We start from the raw sequence: 22,634 nt of genomic DNA, 5'->3' as shown, positions 1-22,634 counted from the left end.
GAATCAGCAGTTGCAGATTTCACCAACAAGTGATGCAACCCGGAATCCAGAAGTCTTAAATAGAATTATGTACCAAGATGTGTTACATACCAATAATTGTGTACCAAAATTGAGCATCAAGTCCACATTAAGTTCAAAGACCAAGAATTACATTCGGAGGTCTACAAATATCGATGTTCATGCAATTACGAGTTATGTGCATATTTGTTGCACACACTGGTAATGAGGCTCAGAGTAATTGGTTCACACACCGACTAAGGAAAGAAAACAACAGTAATATATCCACAAATTATTTAGTCAATTGTCAACTTGTATTACCTTTCTGTCGATATACTTCAACAAGAAATTTTAGCAGTCTTAACAATTAGTGACAATTATGCTGTCAAAGAATATTCATAGCAAACTCCATTCCTTTGCAAAGAGTAGGTGAGCTATCGTTGGCACCATGGCGATATTCCTACTTCCTACCCTAACCAGCAGAGTGCATTGCATCAGCAGCACAGCCATGCCCTCAGCCAATGATGCTGGAGGAGGAGAATCCATATCCCAAATTCCCTTGGAAACAGAACCTGGGACTCCTTACGAACGCTTCCACATTATTTCCATGCACACGAGACGTACAAAAGAACGCACCCCGCCAATGCCTTGTGTGAACAGAAACACAAAGTTTCACAGGCGGTGTATAATTTTAGTCGCTGGCTAGCACACCTACCAGAAGTAAAAAAAATAATATAACCATAAATTTAGTCAATTCAGTCCAATGAATAATTTCCTTTTCGTCGACTTATTTCACCGACAAACCTAAGCAGTCTGAACAGTTAGTGACAATTAAATGGATGTGGAGTTTTGAGGACTTGAATAAGGGGGAGCTGTTGACCTGGGATGGGTAGGGTTGAGGAATTGAAAAACAGGGGGGGGGGTGTGGAGGACAGAGCTGGAGTGGGGAGAGGGTGCAGACAAGGGACAGAGTTGGGAAAGGGGGGTTGAGGCCTTGGGATTGAGAGGGGACTTGCAAATTTTGGGTTAAGGAATTGGAAGAAGAGAGAGAAGAGGACAGAGTGTTGGTGGGTGGGGAGAGCACAGCTGGGAGAGGATAGAGGACAGGACAAAGTTAGGGTTTGGGGGGGTAGAGTTTGGGGTGTGGCAGGTTGAGGATGGTCATAATTTAGATTTTGTGGAATATCCATAGGTCACTGCCACTATGCTGTCAAAGGACATTTCTCGCAAACTCAAAATATTCCACACAATTGGGAACGAATTTCCTTACAACTGCCCGGTGGCACCGGGTTATCTGAAAGTCCACACCCCCTTTCAAAATTTTCACCTTTTGTTGCCTTATAGCCTGGAATCAGACTTTCCCACATCATAACCAACAACTTCCAAGTGAAAAACAAATTCTACAAATTTCAGAAAATAAATTTAAAACACAAAACGAGAAAATCTTGGTTGGATAGTCCACCCCACTGAGTTAATACCTGGTGGAAGAAGCACCATTGACAACAATTAGAGCTAAGAATCCATTGGGATAGGTCTCTATACTAACTGTGCACACCTTGATTGCACAAAAATTGTTAAAGCTCAGTTAAGTTGCATGCTAAGTGTTGATGGACAGCAATCTTCAAGTCATGCCACAGATTTTCCATTACATTTAGGTCAGGGCTCTGACTGGGACACTCAGGGACAGTTATCTTTTTGTTCCTTAGTCACTCCAGTGTAGTTTTGGCTGTGTGCATTGGGTCATTGTCATGCTGAAAGGTGAACTTCCATCCCAATTTCAGCTTTCTTGCAGAGGGCAGCAGGTTTTCCTCTCAAAATTTTCTGTATTTTGCTCCATCCATTTTCCCGTCTAGCCAGAAAAGTACCCGAGTTCCTGCTATGAGAAACATCCCAATACCATGCTGCCACCACCATACTTCACAGTAGGGATGGTGTTCTTTGGGTAATGTGCTTTGTTGAGTTTGCACTAAATGTAACGTTTTGCATCTCGACCAAAAAGTTCCATCTTTGTTTTGTCAGACCACAAAACTTTTTGCCACATGGCTTCAGAATCTCGTGGTTTTTTTTTGCATTCCTCAAATGGGACTCAATGTGGGCTTTTTTGAGTAATGGCTTCCTTATTCCAACCCTACCATACAGACCAGACTTGTGGAGTGCTTGGGATATTGTTGTCACATGCACACAGTGACCAGTCTTTGCCATAAAGGCCTGTAGCTCTTTCAAAGCTGCTATTGACCTCTTGGTGGCCTCTCTGATCAGTCTCCTTGCTTGGTCATCCAGTTTGAAAGGATGGCCTGATCTAGGCAGGGTCTTGGTGGTACCATACACCTTCCACGATATAATGATTGTCCTGACTGTACTCCAAGGGATATTCAAGGCATTTGAAATATTTTTATACCCATCCCCTGATGTGCCTTTCCACAACTTTATCCCAGAGGTCTTTTGAATGTTCCTTGGTACTCATGGTTGAGTCTTTGTTGTGAAATGCACTACCCAAGAGGAAACCTATAGGAACAGCTGATTATATTCTGAAATAATCAGAATAACTACAAATTTAACACAGGTGGAGGCCAATTAACTTAGTGTGTGATTTTGAAGGTGATTGGTTACAACTGAGCGAATTTACAATTGCCATTAATTGGGGGGTGGACACTTATCCAATCAAGATATTCTAGTTTTGTATTTTGAATTAGTCTTCTGAAATTTGTAGAATTTGTTTTTCACTTGGAAGTTGTGGGTTACAATGTGTAAATAAAGGTGGAAAAAAGTCTGATTTAATGTAATTTCATTCCAGGCTATAAGGAAACAAAAGGTGAAAAATTTGAAAGGGGGTGTAAACTTTCTATAGGCACTGTACATACTTGTTAATGATGCAACCCCAACTGTGATTGGTGAGGGTGCATCATTATCCAGTGTAAAGCCATAAGGCTTCAAAAGTCACAAAGAGGATGGAACATCAATGTGTTGCCCTGATGAGCCTCAAAAAGGGCAAAACTAGTCGGTTGCTTCAGTTTTCATCTGCTTGATTGACAGCATTTGATCTTGGCATCTTTGCACTACAAGAGGCCCTTCTGAGGGTTGCAGTCGTGAAGGTATTGCTACTTTGTCCATCGAGGTCGGAGAACTATATATCAATAAATATACAACTATTGCTAAAATCCCGTTTTCAAATTTGTCTAACAATTAAGAATACTATTTTACACATAATCTGATGCAACAAACAAAAATTATGCTGGTGAATTACGTTAGCATTTCCTTAATTTTTGATAAGCACAGCAGAAGCACCAACAGAAGAAACCATGACACACCTCTTCCAACGAAGGGATGACGTTGCTCAGGACATGGCCAATGGATTCAATGGTTGCCACAATGATGAGAATTCTGCCAATAGGCAATAAAAAGACATGACAAGACAAAGCATCAATGAGCATCCTGTCTAAGACCCATTTATGACCGATATGCCCCAGAAACTCTACAGGGTTAGTTGTATCCCCACAAGAACAAATACCAATAGGAAGCACATTTTAAGACCATGCAATGAAGTGACATTCAAACTGGAATGTGATTTTGTTGTTGCAAAAAAATAAATAAATAATAATTTTTTAAGTGTTAGCTTTTGCAAGCACATAAATGTTGAGCTGCAAATATATAAACATCTGGAAGTGGAAAGGGAAGGTAAGTTTTCTTTGAAACTGGAGATGTAACAAATAAAAATAGCAAAGCACAATTACTTGCATGGTTAATCTCTGCACACAGGCAGCAAATTTAAAATACAATTTACCAGGATCCATTCTTCATGTGCAGCAGAAAAACATTACCACATTGTGTGTGTTGCATGACGTTACATTATGTTGACATCTCATACTTGTAACATGTGTGCAAGAACATGGAAGATAAGCTGATGCAAAAACAAATTGCAATGAACCAGCATAAAGGCCATGCAGGTCAGAGTGGTCTCATGTAAAGAGCTAATCAAAACACCCTTAACATGGGAAGAGTATTGAAAAAGAAAGAAACCACCATAACAGTGGAACTATGTATGCTAGTTTTCACAATATAGCAATCCCAACACTATATACACAAGAGAAAGCAAGTAATGAAGTCGGTTCTGCTTTAACAGATAGTGGTTTGTGCGCTGGAGGGAGCGACTGTGATTAAAGCAACCATTAAACTACAGAGTTGAGGAAAAATAAATACATGTGGCAGAGTCTACGGGAGATGGAACATACCGCTCGGGGCCACTGCTGTCAGGGACTGTAATAGTGGCATTGTACTGCAATGGAGAAGCCAGGGCAGCCATGGGACAGGGGGGCATACGGCCAGGGCACAGGTTTACGCCATTGGGGTGCCAGGAATCGAGGTATGTTCATTGATCGGGGCGGGTTCGTTCGAATGGCATGGGCCGGGTCCAACATGGGGGTTGGGGCGTGGAGATAAAATTGGGGCAGAAAAGGGAAAGGGAAGAAGAGGAACATTGAGTGCCAACATAAAGTCACAGATGTCAAGGACTGTCTTCTTAGCTGGTCTGTGGTGTAGGACCTGGAAACAATGGCAACTTGGAACAGGAAAAAAACGACAAAACCTCGAACAGTCATTTTGCTTGGTCAAAATATGAAAAGTTAGGTTTGATTGTTGGCCAGAAGTGGTCGGTGTTGTGGCAAGGGTTTGGGGCTGCAAATAGGGCTCAACATGGACCAGGGCCAGGATTTGGGCTGGGAGAAGGTGACAGGGAAGAAAAATTAAAAAAAAGAGGGATGGGGCACAAACCCTTGACGTTTACATTTTACTTAAATAATCAAAAACAAATACATTCCAATCAATTTTGAATGAACTCAAGATTTAAAAACAAAAACGAGTAATAAATAAAACCACACATAACCAAAATGCAAAGAACTCCATTTTTCAGACTGAAAATTAAACAACAAAAAAATACTTACATCAATCCTAAGCGCCCGAATGTTTTTCCCTCCTTTTCCAATTACAGCTCCAGCATTCTATGTTACACAAGCAGAGGGGAAATTAACTTGGCATTAAAGGCAGACAAGTGGTACAAAACCAAACAGAGCTTAATACCTGCTACACATGACATCAATAAAGCACAGTTGTGCCAATACCCTGCTTTGCAGGAGGACACGGAACTCGCAAAACTCCTCGTCATTCCTCGACCGTTTGTTGGACTGCTCTCTAGCTCCGTCATCTTCAGCCGGACGCTTCCCTGCATAGAAACGGGTGCGTGCAACTGCTAGAGATGAGCCGACTTCATTCACAAGGGCATCAAACTTAGCAGTGCAAGCCATTGGCCAAAACATTAAACACATTGGAGCATTGAGAGCCTTGGCCGTCACAAAAGCATTGCGACAAAAGCAGCTCCACATAGGACTATTGGAAAAGCATGTGGAATGCCAAGAGTTTTCCAGGGAGGAGCAGACTGCGATTGCTTTCAGTACGTCCAGCTGTGCACCCGAGTAGTCCAGCTCCTCGGTTGCCCCCAGCTCCTGCAAACACGTAACCTGTACGTGCTCATTTTAAGTATGTATGCATAAATAAAAGTTAGCCGAGGAGTAAAATTGGCTAGCCCGAAAAATGCTTCCTCTTCATTTGTATTTTTCCCACCACACCCACAAGCAAGCGTGATAAAGCGAGAGTGTGCGCAAAAAAGATCCATCAGTTTGTCCATGGGTTAACCGATCACCCTGCTTTATAAATACAAACAAGAACTAGAGGGGGAGCACTCGGGAGAGTGCAAAAACTCCGCCGCCAATACTGCTGGGTCACTCAAGTCACTATATCTTATTCATTAAATATGATGTCAACAGTGCTGACAGTTATAGTTCTTTTCTCCAACATTTTTTTTTGGGGGGGGGGAGTTGGAAATCACTTAAAACATGTAGAAATGCAAAAAAAGAGAAATCAAAATTTTGTTGAAAAAAAAGTTGCAAAAAATTTTTTTTTCCTCTAACATTTTTTTTGGCGGTGCGGGGGGGGGGTTGGAAATCATTTAAAACATGTAGAAATGCAAAAAAAAAAAATTCTCTAACAATTTTCTTTTGGGGGGGGTGGAAATCAAAACATGGAGAAATACAAAAAAAAAAATTTTCTCTTAACAATTTTCTTTTGGGGGGGTGGAAATCACTTAAAACATGGAGAAATGCAAAAAAAATTTTTTTTTTCTCAATTTTTTTTGGGGGGGGGACCAAGTCCAAAATCTAACCCCCCCACCAAGTTTCGTCGAAATCCGTCGATGAGTTTTTCCGTAATACTGTTCACAAACAAACAAACAAACAGGAAGGGGTGACAACAGTAACCTCCGATCTTCGATGGCAGAGGTTAAATATACCATCAGAGATGGGGAATCCCCCGCCATTGAATGAAAAAGGTCATACATATTCCAGATAATGAGGGAGGTGAATTGGAAACAAGACACCATTTGGTCATCATCTCGAAAAAGTTCCCCAGGGGTGAGGAACGTAGTAACCAAAAATAATTGAAATCAGATAAGCGGTTTTCCATTTATTACAAAAAATTTTTTTCAAGATGGCCGCCCCAGTCGGCCATCTTGGATCCGGCCACGCCGAAAAGCAATAGGGTTCTTCCTTTTCAGGTGATACATGTGTGACCCAAATTTCAAATCGATATGGCGAACAGTTTATGAGTTATCGCACTCACAGATATAAATGTTGACGCCCAGCCAGACGGACGGACGGACAGCCGGACGGACGACCCGGGTGACAACAATATCCCCCTTCCGCCACGCGGCGGGGGATAAAAAGAACAATCAGATATTGCAGACCCTCACCAAGACTTCTTTTGTGTGGTATATTTTGTGTGGCGTTTGTGCACTGGTATGTTACATAATTAACTCGAGACATAACTAGAACTACCACTTTATAAAAGCTAGTAATGATGACCGGGTAGCAAGACGTCTCGCTTTGATTGGACACCTGACTGACACACGACATGTTTTTGTGCTTATTATTATTATTATTATTATTATTAATTATTCAATTGAATTTAGAACGGGATTAAATTAAATTAAATTCAAATCGGTACAGTCCTGCATTGGAGTTGTTGTTCGTCTTTCGGCTGCTCCCGTTAGGGGTCGCCACAGCGGATCATCCGTTATGATCCGCATACTGATTTGGCATAGGTTTTACGCCGGATGCCCTTCCTGACGTAACCCTGGTCGCCTCTTACGACACAGGGATAAGGATTGGGTTTCGCCATGATTCCGGGCTGCCCTACACCCTCTCATAGCATGGCCCAGCGCAGAGCCCCCGTCCTCAAGCGATCCTCCAACCCAAGCCTCCGAGTCGCCGGATTACAGGCGCACGCCACTATGCCCGGTACAGTCCTGCATTGGAGTAATCAGAAGGAACCCAAACAAGCAAAAAGCAAAGATGGTCATCAGGAGGAACCTGGATAGGATTCGCATTTCAGCAGCTACTCCTCAACCCTCAAACCCATCGAGGCACAGCCAAGTGAGCTTTATTAAATAAAAAATAATAATAAAAATCAAAAGAACCCAGATTTTAAAAAAACCCCCAAAAGAGCCCAGATCAAAAAAAATAAATCATTCTGGCTGGCAGACCATATGTCCGATCAAGTTGAAATTTAAAACATGTATTCCCATCACCACTGGATCATAAACGTGAAGTTTCACATCGATCGATTAAGTGGTTCCAGAGAAATATTAAATAATACTTTATCTTCAATCCAATATGGCTGCCAAACCATCTGACCTATCAATTATTCCTAAACAAACTTGTATGCCCATGGCTTGGGGAACATTTGTGTGAAGTTTCCCCTCAATTTGTCCAACCATTCTGGAGAAGATTTTTTTTATAGTTTTTTTAGGGTAAATTCAATATTTTCATTGGTGCGGTTTCAGAGATAGACGTCCAAAGTTTTTCCAACAGGGCTGCCACACCACGTGACCTATGACGTCATAATTATCATCAAAACATTCTACATGAGTAGTCGCACCTATGGTGAAAATTTCGTCTCAATCTGACAAGCGGTTATGGAGAAAAACAAGAAAGTTCTGTGCGGATAAACAAACAAAGACAGTCAGACAGAGACAAACGGATCCAAATGCAATACCCTCTCCTTCGGGGAGGGTAATGAAGGTTCCTCAACGACAAACAGTGAAACTTAAAGCAAAGTAATGTGTCTCTTCTGATTGCTGGATATATTGAAATGCCCAACAACTGGGAAAGTCATTTCCATTCAATTTATCATCAATGAAAGTTGCATAGATAAAGCTGCACGTGTTTAATCACATCTCTGACCGAAAACTTCAAAAAACCGCAATTTGCTATAAATGTTTCGCTTTCCATCAACCATTCTTATTCTCCAATTTCAGTGCCAACTCACCCCTCTCACTCTCAAAGCAACCATCACACTCTTCTCCCTCCAAGCCTCCCTCACCTTTCTCCCACCATTCACCCCCCCTCACTCATCCACAAAGTTACCCCCCCTCTCAAAGCAACCATCACACTCTTCTCCCTCCAAGCCTCCCTCTCACCTTTCTCCCACCATTCACCCCCTCACTCATCCTTCTCAAAGTTACGCCCCCCTCTCAAAGCAACCATCACACTCTTCTCCCTCAAAGCCTCCTTCTCACCTCTCTCAAAAACTCCCCTCTCACTTTTCCCCCACATTCACCCCCCTCACTCATCCTTCTCAAAGTTACCCTCCCCCCTTCTACTGCCCTCTCACCTCCATCTCTTCACTCACCTCCTCAAATCCTCAACTGCCTTCTTACCCCTCTCCCCCAGCACCACAGAGCCTTTTTCTCCTCCTCATCCAGCCCCCACCCCAAGCTATTCTGTAATCCCCCATACTCTTTCAACAACCCTCGTACTCCGCTCCCCTCATCCCTTGTCCTACCCTCCCCCTCCCTCCCACCCCCTGCACCCAAAGCCTCCTCCCCTCCCTCTTCATTAACAGTGTGGACCTCAAATATCCGGGGCCTTCGCTCAAACATTTCAGATCTTTCCATACAGGTTGCCACTGACAAACCAGACATAATCTGCCTAACAGAAACTTTCCTCCCCCAAGTATCTCTCCCTGGTTACTCCCTCCTCTGGTATGACAGACCAGACTGAGCCTCGTCCTGGTGGAGGAGTTGCTCTCTTCATCAAAGACTCCATTCCTCACTCTCCATGCACTGCCCTCACTCCCCCACACCCCCAGGAATACCTCTCGATACGGCTTCCCCTCCACTCCCACCTCATATTTATATGTGTACTGTACCGTCCACCGAACAGTGATGACTCCATCTACACCTCACTATCCGAAAACATGGACCAACTTCTATCTTCTCATCCAAACTCTCTCTTCCTCATCTGTGGCGACTTCAATTGTCATCATGCCAGTTGGCTAGGTGTGGGTACCTCTCTCACCTGCCATGGCACTTCAGCAAAAGCTTTCTGCGACTCATTGAGACTGACTCAATCGGTCAACTTCCCGACACGGATCTCAACCAATGGTACTCCATCTCTTCTGGATCTGATTTTGACAAATTTCCCTGACAATATCTGCTGCTCTTCCTCCTCTCCAATCGGTTCTTCAGACCACGTCCTTGTCAAAGTGGACATCTCTCTGGCTATTATTAGAGAACCACCTCACCGCCGTCGAGTCTGGCATTTCACTCAAGCCGAATGGCAGGGTCTCCAAGCAGTCATCAAACTTATAGACTGGTCTCCTATCGCTACTTTCTCCAACATCAACTCATCTTGGGAATTATTTCAAAGAAACTTGCTCTCCCTCATGCACAGATTTATCCCCTCTCGTCTTCAGTTGTCCTACCCTTCCTCCCACCCTTGGTTCACTGAAGCTTGTGGTGAGGCAGTTGTCCTGAAACAACTTGCCTTTGCCTCATGGAAAGCAAACCCAACTGAGGGTAATCTCAGTTCCTTCCATAAAGCTCAGAACAAGTGTGTATCTACCCTCAGGAGAGCCAGAAAACAACATCTTTCCAAGTTCAAGTCTGAACTTTCAAAACTCTCCCCCTCCTCAAAATCCTGGTGGCATCTAATCAAATCTGTTTCTGGTGTATGTTCCCCCTCCATCCCGTCTCTTACCTCAAATGGCCGCACTGCTGATACCGCACGTGAAAAGGCTGAATGCCTAAACTCGGTGTTTGCAGCTAAATCTTGTGTCCAAAATCCATCGCTTTCTCTACCCACCTTACCCAGTTGCACCCAACTGTCCCTGGACTCTGTGTCCTTTTCTCCTGACAAGGTGGAGAGCTTGCTGTCAAACCTCGACTCAAGATTCTGCAACCAGTCCAGATGGCATCAGCCACGTGTCCTAAAAACCTGCTCTTCTGCTCTTGCTCACCCTCTCTCTGTTCTTTTCACCCCCTCATTTGCTCAAGGTCATCTGCCATCTGCTTGGAAATCAAACATTACTGCCCTGCATAAAAAGGTGCAAGAACAGATCCCTGCAACTACAGACCAAGCAGCCTTCTCCCAATAATCAGCAAGGTTATGGAATCCATCATCGCTTCAGACATCAAATCCTTCCTCATATCCAATGGCTTGATTTCTGATCATCAATTTGGTTTCAGACCAGGTCACTCGACCTTGGGTATGCTGCTTCTGCTCTCCCAACAATGGATGGAGGTCCTCAAAGCCAGACATGAAATCAGAGCCATATCCCTGGACATATCACGTGCTTTTGACATGGTCTGGCAACCTGCCCTGCTCACCAAACTCTCTTCCTATGGTATCCAAGGCAATCTCCAATCATGGCTCGCAGACTTCCTCTCCTGTCGCAGTCAACGTGTGGCCCGAAATGGAGTTCTTTCATCCCCTCTTCCTGGCCAGGCTGGAGTTCCTCAATGTAGCGTTCTGGGCCCTGTTCTTTTTCTGGTTTTCATCAATGATCTCTCCGACTCTCTGGAAAATCCTCTATATCTCTTTGCTGATGACTCCACCCTCTGCCGTACCATTGGTCATCCCTCAGACCGGCAAGCAGCAGCCTCTTCGCTCACTGCAGACCTGGGTAAAAATCACAAACTGGTCCAACACGTGGAACATGTCTTTCAATCCGGACAAATCTCACACTCACTATGTCTCTCCGAAAGGACTGTTTAGAACCATACCCCCCCCCCCATCCACTTTTTCAACAATCCTCTGGAAGAAGTCCTTTCCTTCAAGCTTCTGTGTCTCACTATCTGCCATGATCTTTCCTGGGAAAACCACATTTCAAACCTCACCTCCAAAGCCAGTCGCCGACTGGAAATCCTCCATCGTGCAAAATCCTTCCTCGGCCTACCTGAGCTCCTGACCACTTTCAAAGCTTTCGTCCGCAGCCTGATGGAGTACTGCTCTCCCCTCCGGGCTGGTGCTCCTGCCTCCCATCTTTCTCGGCTTCACGCTGTGGAAACCAAGGCATTCCGGATCATTGGCATCTCCTGTAATGAGGCTGAGTCTTTGGGCCTCTGACTCTCTCTCACCGCAGGCTGGTCGGTGGTCTGTCTTCTACCGTCTCTTCTCCAGCCTTGCCCCCACTGCTCTCTCTGCGATTTGTCCCCACCATATTTCCACAGGGCGCTCAAAGTCCACCAACAACCCCCTTCTGGTAAAACTACCAAAATCACGAATCACTGCTCACCTTTACTCTTTCATTCCTATTTTTTCCAGCCTTTGGAATAAACTCCCTCACTCTATTCAATCCCATTCTTCCCTCCAAAACAGCTGTTCACCACCACCTATCACCCCCCATCCAAATCCTCAATCTTTTCTGGCCCCTATAATCCACCCAAGCCCACCTCCTTCAAATTCCCTGCTTTCCTTCCTGAAAGTCCCTGTAATGTCCATCTTGCATTCCTCATGTTCCCTGCCCCAACCCTCTTCCTTCCACAGAACTCCCAATGTCTCTGTTCCCCACTGTTTTGTCCTTCCCACTCCCACCCTCTTGTCTTATGCCCCCCTCGCTGTGTGTTGTGCGTTATCTCTCACACGAGCCTCGACAAAGTATACAAAAAAAAATGACAATTACACGAAACACGAATGACTATTGTGTACCATTTCCAGGGTATCTCATGAACATTTAACATTTGTCACAGATGAGCGAAGAATCTTCATCACCTATATCCTCCACTGCCACAGCAATTATGCAAAAAAATTGTCCGTTTTCGGTTACCTGATAGACACAAACTTAAAGAGCAGGTTTTGGGTCGCTGATGACTTCGCGTGAATCGAAAGTTGTAATCACATTAATAATCGTTGGGCAATTATTTTCTTACATTTGAAACTCAAAATATGCTAAAATTAACTTTTAAGTCAAAACTTTTGTCAGCGATCGAAAAACAGACCGGAATTTACCGAAGATGCTATGACGTCACGTTCTCCGAAAACTTCATGAACATTCGGAAACAGCGTGTCAACAATGGCGAGATGCAAATCAGAGCGATTTCAGCGGCGATGAAATTGAGTGTTTTCATTCCGATATTGCCGAGGACGAGTCGGAGGATGATGGGAATTTATACGATGGAGTTTCTGGCCCTGAGCCATATAAATTTGAGCCACTTGCAAGTGCCAGAAAACGGCCTATTTCGTGTACAAGTGGCAGGACTGACTGCCTGGCAGTTCACAATGACAGACTCCACCAGACAGAGTGGTTTGTAGATTTTCATTTTCTTGTTCGATGCATAAAATGTAAAGTTTGATTAGTCTGTGACTTGATAGAATAATATTTAACCCTCTCGTCACTTAAGTCATAAATAGAATTAATCAATAATGGACCCAAATATATTATACACCGTAGCCTTGGCGTTGAAGTAGTTCTGACAGCTGAGCTTGACCCCAGCGAAAGTGAACAGTTAGAACAAACCCCAACTTTCAAGAGACTGTTGTGGCATATAAATACCAAAACATGTTTAGCCTCATTGGGAAATATTCTACCAAATTTAGAAAAAAAAGTGGAAATTGATCAATTTTTTTTTAACAATTGAAATGAAATAGCCCAATTTGCTGATGCTGTTAAAAAAAGTAAGTTAATCAACAATAAGTTGATTTGTTGAGAAATCTTTTCATGCTTGTGTTTTTCAGAAAGTTTATTTGTGTTTTTCCATGTACTCTTTAAGAATACATTTCAAGGTTTTTCTCACTTAGGGCCCTGTCACACCTTGACGTTTTAGCCAGCGTATGGCAAGGTCTCAAAATGTGTGTAAAATGCTGGCGTACGCTGAACTATTGATTTTTTTTTTGAAGTTTTGGGCATATAATGTGTTGGACGTATGCATAACGTATTTGTAATGTACACAGAATGTTTCAATCACATATAGATAACTTATACCAAGGAATGCTGAGCATGTTGTCGGCGTTCACAACCTATGCCCAACGATAGTCTAACTTATGCATAGCGCGGCAGCGTATCACCGACGATCACGTGGTGTAGGCTATTTATAGGCTGCGGCTCGACGATTCAAATCATAACCGCACCAGACATCGAAGTGTGAAGCCGCTGTCACACCTTGACGTTTTAGCCAGCGTATGCCGACTTATGAAAAATTTGCCGAACCAAGCTGGCACACATCGAATACGTTATGGGTAAGTTTTGTATACGTTAAGAGCATGCTGGCATATGTCGTAGTAGGCTGGCATACGTCGTCAAACGCCGAGTACGTCGAGAAATTTTGTGCATGTTGAAAATTTCTCGACGTACTCGGCGTATGACACGTTCCGCATACGCTGGCCATAAGTTGTAGGCACGTTACGCGATCGTTGACACACGTTACTTGTACGTTACTCATAAATCGGAACAAGTCAAGGTAATGGTTAGCGTCAGTGTTCCAGACGCCCTGTTTTTTATCTTGTCAAAACTAAGTTTTTGCAAGATATGTTAGTCAGCTTGTATGTTTTTTTTGTTTTTTTTTGTCTGTAATCACGTATAAAAAATTCTGCAAAGCACAGTTATCATTGGAAATTTTTGTAACTTGGCATCTCAGAGGCCTATAGAGGTCCCTTTCAGCACACAAAATTTTGAAGGTCAAGGTCAAAGGTCAAGGTCACTTTGTCGCAAATGAGGGGAGTCGACAAAACCCTTATTTTTGAGCAATTTTGATCGGACTGTCTTCAAACTTCATGGGAATATAGTTCATGGTCTGGCGCTCAGCTGATTAATTTTTGGTGGCGATTGGCCTTGACCTTCATATGTTGTTTTTTTTTTGTCTGTAATCACGTATAAATCACTCTGCAGAGCACAGTTATCATTGGAAATTTTTGTAACTTCGCATATCAGAGGCCTATAGAGGTCCCTTTCAGCGCATAAAATTTTGAAGGTCAAGGTCAAAGGTCAAGGTCACTGTCACAAATCAGGGGAGTCGACGAAACCCATATTTTTGGTGTAATTTTAATCTCATCGTCTCCAAACTTTATGGGAATGTAGTATATGGTCTGGCGCTCAGCTGATTCGTTTTTGGTAGCAATTGGCCTTGACCTTCATGGTTAGCGCCTGAGGCCAAACATATTTGACCCCAAGGTCAAATTTTCAAGTTTTAGGAACCATATCGTGTAGTACCTCAAATTGAACACCTCGATGAGTGCTTTCTAGATATGTCAAGCTTGAGACATTATGACGTCATTTGGTGACGTTATGAGGCAAACACATATTTTTCATGGTTACTCTGTAGAACGATTCTCATCGGAATCTCGTAGGCAGATATTCCTCAAGGAGTCGCTCCTGGTAGATAGCAGCTCTGTTCACCTCAGTGTGACCTTAAATAAGTCACACATGGTCACCTTTTGGCAAGATACGTGTCACCCTGCGGGTGACATTGGTTTATTTTTATTTTTTCTTCGGTATGACGGTGATGTTGACACTTTGATTGCTAGTGCGGTTATGATTTAAATCGTTGAGCGGCAGCCTATTAATTATATTATATTATAACCGCACGAGAAATGGAAGTGTTAACATCACCGTCATACCGAAGAAAAAAAAAATAACCAGGGAGTCTGGAACACTTTGGATAACCATTACATTGACGTGTTTCGACTTATGAGTAACGGACAAGTAATGTGTGTCGACGTGTGTCAACGATCGCGTAACGTGCCTACAACACGTTACTCATAGGTTAGAAATAAGTTTCGGGTACGCTAAATATTACCTCAACGCGTTTCGACTTATGAGTAACTTACAAGTAACGTGGGTCGACGTGTGTCAACGATCGCGTAACATGTCTACAACTTATGGCCATCATAATGCGGAACGTGTGAGTCATACGCTGGCATATGTCGAAAAATTTCAAGCATGGAAAATTTGTCTAACACCTCAGCGTACTACGACATATGCCAGCGTACGACGAAAAAAAAGCCAGCATACTACGACGTATGCCAGCATGCTCTTAACGTATACAAACTTACCCATAACATATTCGACGTGTGCCAGCGTTTTAGCCAAATTTTGCATACGTCAGGCATACGCTGGCTAAATCGTCAAGGTGTGACAGGGCCTTTAAACTCAACAATTGATTGTGACAGAGCAGTATCTGCAGAACTTGTCAAGCAACAACTCATATTCACAGTGGTGATCGGATGTGTTTATGCCTTCGTAATCCTCGGCTGTGAAATGGTCACCACAAATGACAATTCTATCCAAAGGGTCCTCTTTACCCGTTTTCTTTTGGGGAAAATTCACCCGTTCTGTTTGTACAAATCTTATCCACTGCTGGCGAATGTTTGATTCCTTCGGGAATCGGTGGGAGCGATTACCCGTTTTTCAGCCATTTTCGCAAAACACGACACGTACGAGACATGATGTACAAATATCCAAATAACTTTGTTCTACAATAATTCAAAATAAAAAAGGATAATATAAGCAGTTGCAAGCTCAAAAAAGCGAAAGAACGGCCCGCTCAACTGGACACTTCTTCAATGAGCGAGTGAGTGTCCGCTTTGTTTTGGAGAACATGACGTCACGATCCATATATGGCACGCGGCTGTTTTTTTTTTTCAACAGCCTCGAGAAATCACAAGTTCGGAGTTAAATTTCATTAATTTTCCCAATCGTTTGCATCGAACTATTTAATGCACATACAATCATATTGATAAAATTTTTCAGAACATGTTTGGTGACCCGCAACCTGCTCTTTAAAAGGAATCTCTGAATTTTTGAAAAAAATATATATTTTGTCATCTTATGTTTGCCACAGGTGGCACTCAAAAATGGCAGCCACGACAAGTGTGTTTGCTGCTGATTATATGGTTTAGATGTCACCTTCAGGGCAGAAATAAAATTGTTGAAAAAGAAAAATACAAAGAACTGTTACATTGTTCACAGACAATTATTCTCCCACATCCGTGATAAATGACAACTTCCTCAGACGCGGGAGCACCCCAAAATCCAATCTGGATTGTCATTGACAGATATTGATATTGATGCAGGTTTATCTGTTTTGGATACTTCGTAATTGAGTCCCCCGGACTCTGTATAGAATTGATTGATGAATTTTGTGTGGACAGTGGCGTGAAAACGGGAAAGCGGGGGGGGGGGGGGGCGAAAAACACCTCAATGGATAGGTTATGAGCTGTAGTTGTGCACCTTGACACTGGTTTTTTGACAGACATGAAGATGCGAGGAAAAAAACGGTATTTTTAATCGCGCTAATTTATTATATTGCGAGACGCCAACCATGATGACGCTGCTAAACATCTCGCCGAGCGGCAGCACCTACCGCTGTGTATCTATTCATGGCGCCACCTGGTGGTCCTAGGGGACTCATATGTTCAAAAGAACATACCCTTATATTTTTCCATCAAATTTATTAAGGTTGAAGATGACTGTAGTTCATGAGAATCCCTTAAAACACAGAGACAAACCGATCCTGCAATCGGTGAAACTTTAGCAGGTATACGTGCGGGTTATCAACCACGTTACATCTTAAATGAATAAAATATACCAATCTGTTAACTCCCACAGGGTCATCTATCGACACCTTTTATTTTTTTATAACATTTTGGAAGCCAGATGGGTTCAATAAATCTATTTTTCCTCTTCGGATTTTATAACAACTAGCAGAGTACCTGCCCTACGGGCAATTTTGTTCCAAGCATGCAACACGTTCTTCTGACACATACCTTTCTTTATTTTGGTGGTGTATAAACAACTGATGGCTGCCTCAAAAAAAAAAAAAAAAACCCAAAACCCCCCAGGTTATGTTCATGAAGCAAAAACATACCTACCTTCTGCCTACAATTCAAAACCCATCACTGTACTGGAAAATGTGGGGACAAGAATGCAGTACTGTAAATGGTAGATACTTGTAATACCCTCCCCCACCTGGAGTTGTACTACACAATACAATACATATTTACATAGTGAATTTGCTTCACCCCACCTCCCTCCTTTCCACACCACCGGCAGACACACAAAATGGGGTCATGCTGATCTTATGTAGCAAGTCTGAATGTAATCAGCCCAGAACTGCAGGAGGAGCAGCGTGACAAACACACACCAGTCTGACATATAATAAGAATATCCTAAAAATTCCACTTTCAAAATAGAAAATATAATTTGACACAAATGCTCTACTTAAGTACAGAAACAACATAAATGTTGTTTATGAGATCTGACATCTGAGCAAGATATAGTGGTTGTGTTATGGCTGCAATACCTTTATGAGGGACAAGGCCCAATGGGGAAAAAAATTCAAAATACATTTTTTAAACAAAATTCCCTCAGCCCTTAATTTTTTGTAGCTTGCAACCAAAAACAGTTCGTTTTTGTTGGCCTTACAGCATCATCTCAGCGATGGTACTTTTGTAACCTCTTAACCCCCACCTTCCCCAAAACATTACAAATCAAAAACTAAAGAAGCAGATTTGTGAATACCATGCCCTGTGATCATCAGGAAGCGATGAAATGAATATGCCAGGTGTATGCTGAGCTAGGGTCGAAATTCCTGCAACAAGTAGAGCTCCAAAACTCTTACAAACCCCATCACCTTTGATCGGTGTCCTGACCAGATCAAGGCTCCATCAAGATCCTTTAAATGTCACTGTCAGTACCTACCATTAGAATCTGCACTGTCATGCTTGTTCTCAGAGTCCATCTTGAACCTGCCAAAAGAACATAAAAGTAAGAAAAGCAGACTGGTTACTTGGAAACATGAAGATGAAACTGAAAATGAATGAGCCCAAACAGTGGCTCATCGACAGTATGCAGGTTGAGGACCAAAGGCAGTCATTAGCAGAAACTTTTCAAAAACCGTTTCAACTGCTGGTGACGAATCTCAGACCGTTGTCAGGAATCAAGTTTTAAAATGAAATCGAAGGTTAAAAAAATTAAAAGGTTTGACACTAAAATGAGAATGATCATAAAATTGAGAGGCATTATGAAAGAGGCAGGAATATTGAAACAATCCCGAGAAATTCAAATCTTCATTGCTGCTGCAATTCCAAAGGAAAGGAAATGATAATGTACTTAACGAGGGTGAGAGATGTCCGTCCCTACGTCTGAAGACAAGTAAAGCTGGATAGTCAACATTGTAATGCGTTCCCCGAACGATGCCAGATCCCCTTTCCTCTAAGTTATTGGGTCCCATTGCCTCAGATGTCAACGCCAAATGAAATGACACAAACAAACATATTCACAATCAAGCTATTTTACAAGTTACATCGGGGTTTTGAAAATCAATTCGGAAGCAACAAATCAGACATGTTATGGTGGTCGTATGGCAGCTCAGCTGCTGGAGTAGCTATCATTTCTTGAAGCACGACTGTGTCGCTGATGCAGTGCCCCTCGACCAGTACACACACTGGAACTGGTACTCATTTCGCAGACCTCGGAAGGATGACAGGCTGAGTCAACCCCCTGGTGTACAATTCAGCAGCTGACGGGGCTTGAACTCAGGACCCTCGGATCCCAAGCCACTGAGCCAACACCAGGCTCACAGACATGTTATTAGTCATTCGTTCAGAAACTCATGTGACATTCTCTACACAGCAGGTCGGTTCTGCTCAAGCAGTTTCTTTGGTGAGGATTACAGTCCTGGACGGGTCACCACTCTGACTGAAGGTGGCAGGAATTTGGAATTTGTTCAGGTTTGACAAAATGGACATGTAAAACGTTTGGAGACAGGTGGCATTTCCAAGAGAAACAACTGCTTTAAATATTTCCTGGCGAGCTTAATCCAAGATGCAATTCCCAACAAGGTGCATGGAGCACACACCTTGGATTATATTCCAAAATATTAACCTGCTTCACCTTTATAGCACTTTTTTGTTCATTAATTTTTTTTTTTTGTAGAGTCAAGACTGATGGAGCTAAAATAGAGAACGGACCAGTAAAAAAAAAAAAAAAATGAAAAGAACTAGAACGGCACTCGGTGGGGCGTGTACCTCCACCAGGCTGAACAGTTTATGTTTTGTATCCCAGCAAGAGGCCAGACCTGGATCTGGAGCTGAACCAAAATCAAATTGGCTTGTCCTCATCACCGAACCAACTCATCCACAACTTTTTGAGATATCATGATATATATATATATATATATATATATATATATATATATATATATATATATATATATATATATATATATATATATACTTTTTGGCAACATCTAATGGTGAAGAATCACATTAGAAGTTCTCAGATCCATATCTTCACCAAAATCAAATCAATTCGCCCTCGTCACACACCCAACCTGACCACCAAGTTTCGTCCGAATCCGAACACAACTTTTTGAGATATCCTGCTCACAAAGAGAAAGGGGGTGAAAAAGAGGACCTCAGACGTCGCAATAACACAAAACCTCTCCATCACCAAACCTGCCAACATACACGCCTATACCTTTTGCATCAACTTTGCATTTATACACAAAAACACACCTTCATCCCCCATCCGTTTCATTCACTTCCAAATACGTACTCCCTCACGTTTCCAACAAAATGATATATCGCATCAACTTAACCACTCCAACCGCACTCTTCCTTCGTCTTCAACACTCCAACCGATCGATGGTCAAACCTCTCCCCAACTTCGGTTCAACTCATTTATCCCTCCTCACAAGGTTTTGCTAACTTATCCCCGTCGACACCATCGCTTTAAAGCACAAAAGTATTCTCCAAAGTCACTTCGGCCTTCATCTGTTCCAGCCCCAAACCACACCCTTCATCTATCCTTTCTATCAAAACGGCGTGCTAGGCCCTTACGTCTGAAACACGAGGAAAAAAAAACAAAACACAATTACAGACGAAATGTTGAGACGAAAAGTGAAAACACGGCGAATATCTTTCTATTTTACCGGGATCAGAGGAGTCGGAGAGATTTCACAACGATAATAATAAGCAATCGCCGAGTTGGTTTGTAAAAATGAGGCAAAGCGACAAGTCCAGGCCCAGGTCGAGTACCCACAATCCCCCGCTCCAGAAGTGTGACGCACTCCTCTTCTTCAAAAAAATCGATCTCGAAATGGCGGTTTTGTGTTGCAACGCGGATGAATTTTGCAGCGTTTATCACATTTATAATAATTCATTTGAGATATATATATATATATACTAATAAATATATACTAATAAATAAATAAATATATACTAATAAATATATATAAAAATATAAAACCAATCATGTTTGGTTGGCCTCACTATTTAAAATCGGCAAATGTTAAAAAAAAGTAAAATCGCAATTTTGATTTGCGATACATCTATCTATCTATCTATATACTATACTATACTATACTATACTATACTATAACTATAGTGCGTGTGTGCGTGTGTGCGTGCGTGCCTCCTCGTGTCTCCTCCATAACTCCAAAACCATGAACCATAACAGCCTTAAACTTTGCATGCATACTAAGGGAACTCCAAAGAAGTGCATGAGTGAAAATTGGGTATTTGGGTTAATTAAAAAACCCCTTTTGAAGATTAATTAACGGCCTTATAATTATAGTGTTACAGTTGTGGAAATTCGCATTACACCATAAAGGGTCCTCAGGTGAGATATGTCGGGAAGTTCATGTGTAGTTTGCCCAAACCCGTTGTATATAGGGAATATATGTGATCCATTCGGGCTGCGACGCTTCAGTTAGCCGTTTTTCTTTGGCTATTGTTAATTTGGTGCAAGAACAACAACGAACATCGCCACAACCAACATCTCAACGATCACGCCATTCACTACACAAGGCCAACAATCACGCCATTCACACCACAACACCACCTTCCACAACTACGCTACCACGTCTTCGCCACTCGCCATTCAACGAGCACCATGTGGTCACGATCTCCGCGGGACGGATGAAAGGAGCGGAGTGGCGACAGCAACTCCCGCATAAATATCTCCCGCCAAGATCTCCCGCCCAAAACGCCGCGCTTTGGCATGGGGGAGGTGCGATTTGAGCCAGGGGTCAAAGGTGAAAAAAGGTGGGGGCCTGATTTTGGGGGAATAATTCCCTGGCCCCGAGCCAAGACTGACTTTCCTCACCCCCGCACGGCGCGGGGAGGGGGGAACGCGAGGCACGTCTCTTTTTGGGAAGCTTCCAGAAGGGAGGTGGAGACAGAAATGGGGCGGGGCAAAGGGGCGGAGCCGGCCCCTACAAAAGGCGTAGGTGTGTAGAGTTGGAAGCTGGAGGATCTTGGTTCGTTCAAGCGATTGATAAAAGGCGTGGGCGTGGGCGTGGGCGTGGGCGTGGGCGTGGGCGTGGGCGTGGGCGTGGGCGTGAAGGTCGACGAGAACGTCCTTCCCTTCCCTTCCCTTCCCTTCCCTTCCCTTCCCTTCCCTGTTCCCTTCCCTGTTCCCTTGTCCCTGAAGGGGAATTGTGGAGAGTTGTGGTGATCGATCGTTCCTGGTCGGAGGTTCTGTTCGTTCGTTCGATCTGTCGGGCGGACGACACGTGCAGGCGCGCGGCACGAGCCAGTGGACCACGCCGGAGGGACTCGGAGTTACGGTCGCCAAGGACTCGACACGCTCAGGGAAGTCGCACTTCCATTTCTTTTGGGTTTTGAGTAAACGTGTGTGTGGCGCCAGTCTGGAAAAGTAGAACGGTTAAGTGTTGCCATGTAAGTCATATTCAGTTGTAGATCTGCGTTGGTTCTTTGCTTGTGTTTTTCTTTACATAAACGTATACGTGTATTGCTTTTGTTCCTTTGTTTTATTGTTATACGTGCCTTCCGTGAATAAATGTGCTTGTCCGATTGTTCCCCGTTTTGCTTCGTCTTTTACTTTAATTGAATCTCCATCTTGCATCACGTAAGGGATTCATAGTGGGTTTCAACATCCCGGTAATTAATCGGAACCGTCAAGGCCGACGATAACTCCGCTCGGTTATCCCTGTAATACGGAACGAACCGCTTAAGCGGTTCGTGTCCGGCGTCTGCCTGTGGCGTGGTCCCATCCCTCGGCAGATTACCCGTGCGAGTACCATAGGTATATCGACTTTCGGCGATTTACCTTATCTCGTGCGGGTGGGCTGCGGACTGGGTGGTGGTGGGGTTAAACCCCCACCCGTGACTGGCTCCGGGCGATAGTTCCCGGAGGGTCATGACTGAATTGTCCGTTCCGGTGGGCGAGGCGGCCACCATTTGAGTTACGTGGCCGATCGCACGCCGGGCGGGCCAGAATTCGTAACAATATCTTTCATCAGGTGCAATCGTCAGACACCTCGCTCTCTGGAGTCTTAAAGCGATCAGCCT

At 43.3% G+C, this 22,634-nt stretch overlaps 1 protein-coding gene across 5 annotated transcripts in view; it reads right to left on the bottom strand.

The window, feature by feature from the left end:
- Positions 1–20,398, bottom strand: part of HNRNPK (heterogeneous nuclear ribonucleoprotein K) — a 44,181-nt gene extending 23,783 nt beyond the window's left edge. For 3 of the 5 annotated variants that reach the window (XM_085850124.1, XM_085850125.1, XM_085850126.1), the window contains exons 1-6: positions 20,252–20,398; positions 18,019–18,065; positions 5,112–5,236; positions 4,935–4,991; positions 4,227–4,270; positions 3,306–3,378 (exon numbers count right to left, since the gene is read on the bottom strand). In XM_085850124.1, coding sequence (XP_085706250.1) covers positions 3,306–3,378; positions 4,227–4,270; positions 4,935–4,991; positions 5,112–5,236; positions 18,019–18,058 — 339 coding nt within the window. In that variant the 5' untranslated portion in view covers positions 18,059–18,065; positions 20,252–20,398. The remainder of the gene's footprint in view (positions 1–3,305; positions 3,379–4,226; positions 4,271–4,934; positions 4,992–5,111; positions 5,237–18,018; positions 18,066–20,251) is intronic. The other 2 variants (XM_085850127.1, XM_085850128.1) reach the window with 1 other exon arrangement.
- Between the last annotated feature and the right edge of the window lie 2,236 nt (positions 20,399–22,634).

Source organism: Eptatretus burgeri, chromosome 12, assembly GCF_056783735.1.
Source record: "Eptatretus burgeri isolate ZD-2024b chromosome 12, Ebu_testis_v1, whole genome shotgun sequence".
NCBI lineage: Eukaryota > Metazoa > Chordata > Myxini > Myxiniformes > Myxinidae > Eptatretus > Eptatretus burgeri.
Note: the sequence above shows the minus strand (reverse complement) of the source record. Positions and strands in the feature narration are given on the sequence as shown.